The following is an 11,100-nucleotide window of genomic DNA, read 5'->3' as shown; positions in this document are numbered from 1 at the left end:
TAAGTGAACTACATAGTAAACGTATTATATATTTTAGGGTTCAGTTAATTAATGCTTATTTATGATTCGTTTCTTGTTGTGAGGGTGTCCAGCACGCTGCTCTCAACTCAATCAGACTCTAGTCGATCCAGGAATCTGAATGCTCATTCTCGCACTCGTAAATTCGATTATATTTTAGCACATTGAATGTCGCAATTATCCAGATTTAATAGATTATAGTCTCGCTGCTTATTGTCCATGCCAATTAAATTGACAATTGTTTTTTTCATCCTGTCAAGGTACCAGTTTATATCTTAGGATCGAACAGCTCAAGTTACCTATTCTCAAATTCAGACTTTGTGTTGCTTTGTTTGGAAGTGTTTTGTTCTATGGTCACTTAATGTGCGTCTTATTAAAATATTATTATTATTAGGTTTGCAGGTGACGTTTCATTTAGCCGCTGATGAGCCAGGTTTTCAGATAGAGGAACGCCGAGGTGGCCAAATAGGAAATCTGCTGCGCAAATGCTGCAAGAGAAGATATAAGATAGAATATACATTTTATTAGATATGCCTGGGATTAAGCTCTTTTATGTGCTGAAATAAAATGCCAACCAACCAGTCAACTAGTCAACCAGCAAGCCGACGACTGCAATGCTAAGTAATTAACATTAACATTTACATTTACATTATTTAACCCATAACACGACTTTAACTTTGCGCAAACCCTTTCCCGGTTTAACGAGTATTACGACTAACGAAATTGCAAACTGTAAAGTCCGCAATTAACCTGGCGACAAATTGACAAATATCCTGGTTGACTTTGAATTGCCGCCTTACACAGGTTGCCAAGAATATTTATAGCTGCTTAAAGGGTATCTTCATTTTAAAGTCTCTTGATTAATTAGGGCTTATGAGTATTACTATGGAGCCCGCATACGGAAGCTGAATACACATAAATTAATGTGCATGCTATTAAATGGAAAATACAACGATTCACAAATGCGCCTAAGTCAGTCATAAATAAACGATTTTATTTGGTGTTTATCATTTCAACATTTATTGATTCCATGTAAAGTTGCAGTGATTCGCAATTAGCAGCCAATAAAATAAGCTATTCAAGTTGAAGTCTCGTTTGAGAGCTTCCTGTAATACAGTGAGTATTGTGAGTTTTTAATGAATACTGCATTTCTACATGCCATTCAACTTACTAATCAGGAATGAGTAGCTTTTATTGTTTTATTATCTGCACCAGCAGATAAAAGTTTATAGTATAAAAAACATTTTCAATATACTCGCTGAAAGATTGAGAAAAATGAAACATATCTTGTTTGTTTAATACATGATACATAAGTTTTATTTGACTTATATTCATCTTGTTTCGATATACAATATATTTCGTATAGTATAATTTCACTTAGATTTTGTTCATTTTAATTTTTAACTTTAGTTTTAATTGTTTACAGTTTTTGGTAGTTCTCTTTCTTTTTGTTTTACTTGATTTTTACCTTGAATTATAGCAAATCGTATTTAATTTAGCAATTTTTCATGATTGGTTTATTTTTTCTCATTACTATTATTCTTTATTATTTAGCAGAATTTAGTTTTATTTTTAGATTACATATAGTATATATAAATATATATATATATGTATATATATATTCAGTAAAATGATCCCTACTTTTTGTATGCTCATGACATAATTTTCTATATGTATTTATGTATGTGTCTTGTGTATACATTGTTTACTATATATCTTAAAACATTTATTATGCTTGTTGTTGTTTACTTGACAGTGTCTCTCTGTGTGTGTGTAAGTGTGAGTGGTAGTGCTTGTATATAAGTATGTCTTTTCTATTCCCATTAAATTTAAAGTAATCTCTGCGACAATAATAATTGTAATTATAATTTCATCGTTTGAATATAGACACATAAACAAATGCATTTTATAACGTTCTTAACTTACAAATACAATTTTGCTGAACACTAAAGCTCCTCACAAAATATACTCGAAACTGTTGGAGCTGCCATATAATATCTGTAGATGTGTACATATATAGGTATTCTATGTAATTATGTAATTCATCTAATTTATTCGTTTGACTTTTATGTAAAATTGAAGTTGATTGGTTTTTGTGTAGATATTCTTTCATATTTCTTGTACGTTTATTTCTTATTATGTTGACTTTAGAGAGGGGTTCATTCACGTTATTTTTATTAATAATTATTATATAATTATTATTGCAATAGATATACAAGATAGATACAAATTATTTTTATTATTTTTCAGTGGCAACTACTGGCAAGAAGAAGCTAACTTCACTGCAAGATCAATGTTTCTTTGCTTGTTTGTTGGACCGATGGAACCCAAATAGTAAACTCGAAAATATTTGCATAATATAATAATTTAAAAAAAATCATATCGAAATGCTTGGCATGATTAAAAGCTACAGTTTGTTGAAGTCGTGAATGTTGACACAACATAGTTATTTATTATTATAATTTTTTCTTTTATTCTTATTATTTTTGTTTGGCTTTTTTTTACCACTAACAAGTAAGAACACATATTTAACCACAATTTGTTTTTGTTTATACTTTTGTTATTATTTGTTTTCTGCTTAGCAACTCAGCTGTTAACACAACGTCAAATGTTACAGTTTCATTTGAGTTGTGCCTCCAAATAGCTGCTTAATTTTTACAAATTGCCTACTTAAATAGTCATTAATCAGAGCTTACATTGCAGCTTAGTATTATCGTTTTGTTTAGTTTTAATTATTTCGCCACAATACTCAATAATTATAATTGTAATTAAACTAAATAAACAATAGGCCATATATTGATATGTATTTGATTTTTACACTTTTAAAAAAACGGTGCTCAAACTTTACCAAACATACGTTTACATACGTTTATTAATAATTTATATATAAGATTTTCGTTTCTTTGCTTGGAAATGTATTTATAAACTTATTGATCTTAGTACATTTTTTTTGATATATATTCATGTTATATGCGACTTGTTATATTTATTTATGTATGTAGTATTGTTCTGTTATACTCGTAAGTATTTGGTATTCAAATGCATTCCTGTGCTTGGCTTTTAACATTGTGTGGTATATTTGTGTGGTATTCTCATTTATTATTTTGAGTATTTGAGTAATTCTGCCTTGATCGCATTCAACATTTAACATTCATTGTACACTTGACGTCTACCATCTAGAACTTGCGATTTTTTATTATCAGATGTCGTAGCTGATATAATTAGTAACGTTTTTTTCTTAATACACAACAAACCGAAAAATTAACATTGTATTTGTGTGATACTCGTATTACACAAAGGAGAACCTAAGACCGTCAACAACATAAATTCTGTTATATTTTGTTTGTTTCTATACGTTTCCTATAGAAAATCTTAATTAGTTCAAGTCAAAACTCACATATGGGGATTGGGTGTACACGAGTAGTTAGATTCTATGAAGTGTCCTGAATTTTTGAATGTAAACAGCATATTTCGATTATTTGCATAACAATCATATGTAAGTATGTATAAGTATATATTAGCACTATTCTGTATATATAAATTCTTTTACAAATAGCAGACTACAATATCAAAAGCACACAGTGGATATTTGGAGTGCTCTTCTCTATGAACTATTTATTAGACGCTTGGAAGAACGGCAACAGAAAATCTAAATCTTCTAATTAATACACGTATGTGTGCGTGTGTGTGTGTGTGTGGGTGTGTAAGTGAAATTATGTGGCATGTTGTTGTTTTTAGTTTACCAAATTAGATGCAATCGAATGAGTGTTTTTTGAATTTATGTGTGTATATAAAAATTTAGATCTATAAGCATAACACTTGGAATTTGTCTCTCTTTCGTTATCTCCTTTGCTTCTAAGGCGAAATATTATATTGTCAATTCTTTGGCTTGAGCCGAAAACCATGCAAAATGACAAAATATATTTTTCTCAGAAGGGGGAATCAATGAAAATGGCTTAACAGAAAGCAGAAAAATCAATACGAAACAGAAATTGCATTTGTAAGTGAAAAGATAATATTCAAATATTAAATTACTTTCATTAAAATTGTTTACTTAATTTCGAAAGGCGAAAGCGTAATATCCAGTTAACTTCCTATCTGCAATACCTAAAATCTACCTGTCTTACTAATGGGAGCCAAGCCGACAGTGCAAAAATCGGCTTATCCTTGGTATTGGAGGTCTACCAATTCACTGGCCTAATTAATTTGCAGCATTGGCAGATTCGCACTAAGTAAGAAGTCGGAGTTTAGTTATTGGCACAACATCCACATAGTACAAAAGATTTTCCAAGCTAAGAGAACTCTAGACAAGATCACTTAGTTTGGAGCACAGTGAATTCCATTGAAACGCAAGTCTTGAGTAATTTAATATTCGAATGGTTTGCAAAGATTGTGAAGTTTGGTGAAAAACTAATTTAGGGAATGGGAATCAGTAGGAGGAGGAACGGGACCTTCTTTAATCGCTTAAAGCTAATTTATTTGGAGTCAACAAGTGAGTTTGTATACATATTCAACTCTTGCCACACATTATTTTCAATACGCAGTAAAAAATGTTAATGTTATACACTTGTTTTGTTTCTCTAAGTATTTTAATGCAGTTGTCTTCATTGCGGCTTGCCTTGCATGGTATAAAAATATAAATGTTCACATATACTTAAAAATCGTTTAAGTTATTACATTTTCATCAAAACGTTTTTAAAAAGTAATTAAATCGATTAATAATTTATAAATTAGGAATGAGTTCTTATTTCGGTTTAGCCTTTAATTAATTTATTAATTTATGTACGAGTACGAGTACGAGTAATGCTCTTCTTCACTATATATGATTTTGCTTGATAGATTTTGTAGGGCAATGTTGAATTACTTACGATAACTATCATTGTATTAATAAGTATTCTTCATGGAGTTCATAAGTGAGCTTTACTATCGTTGCTTGTCCTTGGTGTTCTAGTAGTGTCAATAGATAACAGAATAGTTTGCACGTTTATTTTAAATGTGAGTCCAGCTTTTGGCAGGTTGGTTCGACAAGAGCATTAGCATCTACGAACATACACAGAAACTTAGACAAGTAATCGTGTGATCTCTAAGTATGCCAATTTATAGAGCTATCATGTTCTTTGTTAAGCCAACCTTGTGTAGTTATATAATTATTTGATTCCTAGTTATATTTATATTATATATTTCTGTTTTAGTATTAGAATTCGTTCATAATTCTTGTTAAATTTCACATTAAATTTTCCCTAGATACTACAGTTGAAAGCGAACATCGCTCAAATAGGCTTCACCATGTACTTACAATTAAAACAATAAAATATTCAATTATAATTTGTTTTCTTATCGTTTTCATAAAATTTTTCTTTGCTCATAAAGGTATTCTTTAATGTTATGTACTCGTAAATGTGAGAAACAGTTACGGTTCTATTCAATGTATGATTAAATTGTTCGCTTGTTCTTTAGAAGTCCAATACTTTACTTTATATCTTTATCGATTTCTGTGTGAGTGGCTGTATGTATCTGTTTTATTGTGTTTTAATAATGAGTGTATCATTAAAGTAATTGTTAATAAATATAACTTAGTTTATATCAGTGTTGCTTACGATCATTAATTTGTTTGTTTTAAGAGTACATTCGAGTACTGATATGCCCTTAAGAGCTATGATTCTAATAACGAGTACTTCTTAATTAGTCTGCTCCATACGTACACTGAACTAAATGTATTTACTCCGATTTGACAATTATTTCATTATATTTTATTGTTTTATTATATTCTTTCCTTATTTATTTCAAATATTTGTTTATAGATATAGACATACCAAACTTTAATATACAGCACTTTTTTATATTTTGTTTTCTTAGTTTTTGAATTTTTGTTTCTTTTTCTGGTTCGAATTTTGCTATATGTATAAAACTTTTAGTTATTTTCTTATTCTTTTTTTTTTTTTTGTTTGCCACTAAGCCAATTTGTAAAACGTTTAGTACAAATACAATAATACATGTACATATATACTATATTTAGATGCATTACTTTTTATTGTATATATATGTTTATATAATATATACTGATATGTTTTGCCATTTAAATGTTTCATTAATTTTTCTACAAATTTTCTTTTCTGACCGATTCTACAAGTTACAAGTTCTCGGACTTTTTCGTTATAAAATTTTTTTAATTTGTGTTTCTTGGGCTGTGCTCAATAAAACGGTCACATGCTTTCAACAATACAATTTATTTTTTTGCTTTTTGGTTTCCAAATTTTGCTTGTTTTTCATAAGATTATTGTGGTTAAAATTTCTGGTGAGACCAAAAAAAAAAGCATACTTTTAACCAATTTTGTTTCCAAATGATGAATATCCCAACATAAATTTGAAACCAATTCAAGCTGGCCAAGTTTCATTAGGGGTTGAAATCAAAATCATTTAACTCGACTTCCAAATTTGGGAGGGCAGTCTGCATATAGACTTGGACCCATGCCAGCTGGCAAAATACTACTTACAAGGCGAGCAGTACTTCTCAATTGTCGTCTGAGCGATATTTAAAATTTTGAATGCCCTGCTGGCATGACAAACGTCAACTTTATCAAAATTATGATTATATTTGTTGATTGATTTCGTTTTTGTTTTTTTTTTTTTCTTTGTTTTATTTCATTGGGCCTGGGTTTTGGCCAATTTCATACAAATGAAACAATTTGCGGCGTTATACAAAGGTGTAATTTTCTTGTGGTATTGTGGTGTGTGTGTATGTGTGGGCTTGTGTGTGTGTGTGTGTGTAAATAAAACATGTTTATTAAGATGCCGCCAAAGTTAGCTAAGCTTGTATGTGTTGATATGTGTGGCAAGCCGCGTGCAAAGATTCAGATTCAAATTCTTGTCCTGCTTCCTAATTTCTAGCTGATCGATGCAAGTTATAAGTCTGATCAATTTTAACTACAATATCCTACTCGTTTTACGCCTTTGTGCAGGTGCATGCAACACTAAATTCATTTACAAATGTTCAGCTATGTTCAGCCAAAATACAAAAGCTTGGCTCACATTTTCAAAATACCTTCAATGGCTTGCACAATTCTTTTCTACGTTTACATACGACAATTTCACTTGACATTCTAAATATTATATAATATAGGGTATTTGCGCTTTTAATTATAGCGTGTGCTGTGTGCTTTATTTATGTGCTGTGCTTACACTGCCAGACATTTTCTTTTAGAAAACTCCTTTGATCCTTAACGCGGCACACATGTAGATCACCAGTCCAAGTCCCAGTAGCTGCAATCTGGGAGATATGGAAGCACTACCCGAATTATCATTACAGCCTGAACCTGAAAATAATTTAGAGATATGTATGGTTAGCAAATCAGAATAACACAAGCACTTTTAGGGGAATGATTTGATTTGATTTGATTAAATGAGCTGATTTGTCTAAGTGGCGATTCTGAGAATCGTATTTGCCATTTTTAGAGCCAACTTGGGTCAATTTGCATGCTACTCCTTGAGACCTGCTACTACTTTGAAGCAAAATAATAATGAATTCCTCATTAGAATGCCTAGAATTAACATTTTAGATTCATTTTTAAGAAGAAATGTAATTAAAAATTCGAATTGAAAACTCAAAATAAATTAAAGCATATCAGTTTTAGCTTTGGTGCGGTTTTTGGTGCATTTAAATCAAAAAAGATAAAAACTTGAACGAAATTCACGCGAACTTACCTTAACTAAAACTCCTAGCAATTTGTTTGGATTGCGTTATATTACTTTCTGTTTATCATTTATATTTGTATATAGTATATATAAAAATTTATAACCGATTCGCTAATTCATTTGAAACTCGTTCGTCAATAACAATAACTTTCAACTGGCACACAATGAGAGACTTGCCCTGCCAAGTGATCGAATTTCAGATCGCAAAAAAGAACTCCGATTGCCCTCAAAATAAATAGACAGCAAACCCGTCGCCCAACTCAGTCTGCTGTCTAAATATAAAGATAACAAACTAGTTAGTTTATGCAAAGCCAAAGCCAAATCTGAAGCCGGCCGGCATCTTTCTCTCAGTGATGTAAACTTTCAGTACCGACTCACTAATCTCTAGTTATAAGTATACTTAAGAACTAAAGTATTTTAATAAAAGTGCAGGTGCAAGTTTTGTTCAAATAAAGGAAAAACAATTATTTGTGTTAAATATAAAACAAAACTGAAATCAACTTTCAACGATTTAACACCATAAATTTTAAATATGGCCAAGAGTATCTGTCTATGTATATGGCATATTAATTTGTATGCGGACACCTCTACAGCCATATTGAGGGGAGCACAGGGCAAGCTTGTCGCGTGCATTTAATGTTTCCTAATTTGAATTTAAAAGGCTAACCAAATCGTAGATTATATGCGCAGATAATCAACCAAATAAATTGGCACAGCAAAGCGCGCCATTCGAGTTGAAAATGAAAAAAATCAAACAAAGTAAACATTTGAAACACGTGTCTCTAAAAAACAGCGCAAGTCAACAAAACGAAACCGCAGCTCGGTTAAGCGCAGCGTAGCAAATCAAAGAGAAAAGGCCAAGTTGTCAGTATAATAGCTAATGCCATACAAATGCAAAAGATACAATGATACAACGACACAAAGATACAAAGATACTTTGCGTATGGCAACAACTCGCTTTTGGGCATCGGGAATTGGACTTCGGGTGTCGGGTTTCGGGTGTCGGGCATTTACGCGTGCGCGTGAATTATGACATGACAATCGCCGAGAGTCTCTTCAGTCTCCTCGCTACAGCGCCATGTCCGCCGTATCTGTATCTGTATCTGTATTTATAGCTGTATCTGTAGCTGTATTCAGTCAGATACCCTGGCTTGACACTTGAAATGGCTGTGATAATGATGATCTGATTATACTCGGTGCCAGCTAGTCTGGTGTGCACACTCAGGACGAACTGCGGGACCAGTTCTCGTTTAATGGATTCACACAAATAGCGCTGACGTTTTCGGTGAAATTTAAACTGGTCATTATGGTAAATGTGGCGCATGTTAGCCAAAGCTTTGGCAACAAAGAATCAACCGCTACATATCTAAATGCAAATTAATTAATTAACTAGAGAACCGGTAAGCACATGACGAGTAAGAGCTGCCTTTTAGCTTTTACTTCGATGATGCTGGCACCCAAGAGTTACAACGCGAGTCAGCACAATCCATTGATCATCAGCATATTCAATAGACTGCTGGCCTGACCAAACCAATTGCTGCCAACCCATCCCATTTGCTCAGAGGGGAGTCCAATTCAGCCATATTAATTTGCATACCCGATACCCGATCGCTGGATCGATCGATCGCTTTTATGTAAAATCAAACAAGCCACAAAATAAGCGCTAAAAGTCAACGAAAACTAAAAATTCAAAAGGAACGAAATTAAACAAAAAAAAAAAAAAAAACAGCACACACAACACACACAAAATTAGCATAAATTAAATTTTATTAATTTGTGAAACACTAATTCTCTTTTGTATCAGTTGAAACGAACCAACGAATATACCAGACATATTGGCGCGACTAAGTCGATGCCACAACGATGCCAACTACAACGACTGAGACTCATCTTTCACTTGACACCATAAACTTGTCCACGCATTTTAATGGAGCAGCTTAAAAACTTTTACAATTTAATGACGCCTACCATTACTAATACATATGCTAGATATCTTGAGTATCCATTCGTATCTGTAGCTGTATCTCTATGTGCTTTATATAGTCGGACTGTTGATTTATCATTGTCAGGCCCATGCATATGCATGCTATGGCCGTGATATTTAAATTTCTTTTTCGGTCACTCGTCCGCTGGCTGTCACTTAGTCAGTTGATGCTTGAAACACAGCTCGAACCTGAAACTCATTTTGCTGATTGATGAGCACATTTTAAAATACTGACATGGCAATAAATAAAGTTGCGAACGTTGCTACGCATAAATGCAATAAATTAAAAGCAAAAACTATAATAATCTTTCACCGGAGTAACATTGCAGACTCTACACAGCAGAGATGACTCATCTTTCTCACTAACTGTCAAAAACCTTTTACTTCCCACTACACACATAAATAACATAACTGTAATAACGCAACACCCAATCAATCAACCTTGCAATTAATGTTCTACATGGGAGTTACGTATTGTTAATTGAACATCACAATGAAAAAATTACAATTTATTGCAATTCAATGTGGTCGAATGTTTTTCTACTCTGCCCTGAAGACTACACAATATAGTTTTATATTAAATTATTATTAAATTTTATTTTGTAACTCCTCTTTTAATTACTCTACAAAAGCCCGACAAGATGACAAAATTCAATAACTTCAAGATTAAAGTCAACTGTACTTGCTTTATACTTTAAAAAGCAAATGGGTTGTATATTCTATTACAGTAAATGTAAAAATTTGTTGACAATATTTAATTCTATTCTATCATAGCCTATTTTCACGACAGCACATTTGGCACATTCGACGCCATTTCATCATTTGGCTCGAATGTGGACTTCATATTAGTACAAAATCCGAATGATCAAATTGGCTCATTCATAATGAATGTGAAGTTTTTTTTGCCATTCTCCCCGTTGAATTTCAGTATTTTTTTATCGAACACGCGATGCTTATCGATAAACTTCAATAAAAACGGTAGGCATTAAATTTGCGCCAATTATAATATCAAAATAAATATTAAAATGTTGTTATTGTCAGCTTTTTATAATTTGTGCACAGAAACCGAACAGCTGATTTGCTTTGGGTGTCTTAACAAATTCACATTTGAGCCACATTCAAATGTGAGCAAATGTGGCAAATGTGAGTGGTCGTGGAGATAGCCTATTACACTGAAATGTAAAGATTTTATGACAATATTTCATCAGCAACATTTATAAAGTTGCTTTAAAAATTACAGGGTATTGCAAGATTAAGTACCGAGATTTGAGAACTCTCTGTTAAGGTGTGGCATTGTCAGTCCAGACAACAGTTAAAGACGCGTGTCGTTTAAAATATACACATAAACAATATTCAATATTTCAAATTGCCGTACAAATGGAAAGAAACAAAAGCAGAATGTGTCA

At 32.1% G+C, this 11,100-nt stretch overlaps 1 protein-coding gene across 1 annotated transcript in view; it reads right to left on the bottom strand.

Moving 5' to 3' along the window:
• LOC117789682 (acetylcholinesterase) overlaps nt 1–11,100 on the bottom strand; it is a 42,354-nt gene continuing 31,254 nt past the window's right edge. Inside the window, exon 11 of the mRNA XM_034628769.1 lies at nt 1–506. Within this exon, the coding sequence (XP_034484660.1) occupies nt 433–506 (74 nt within the window). The 3' untranslated portion in view covers nt 1–432. The remainder of the gene's footprint in view (nt 507–11,100) is intronic.

Source organism: Drosophila innubila (genome assembly GCF_004354385.1).
Source record: "Drosophila innubila isolate TH190305 chromosome 3R unlocalized genomic scaffold, UK_Dinn_1.0 2_E_3R, whole genome shotgun sequence".
Classification (NCBI taxonomy): domain Eukaryota; kingdom Metazoa; phylum Arthropoda; class Insecta; order Diptera; family Drosophilidae; genus Drosophila; species Drosophila innubila.
The sequence above is the reverse complement of the archived record's forward strand: the minus strand, read 5'-3'. Positions and strand labels throughout refer to the sequence as shown.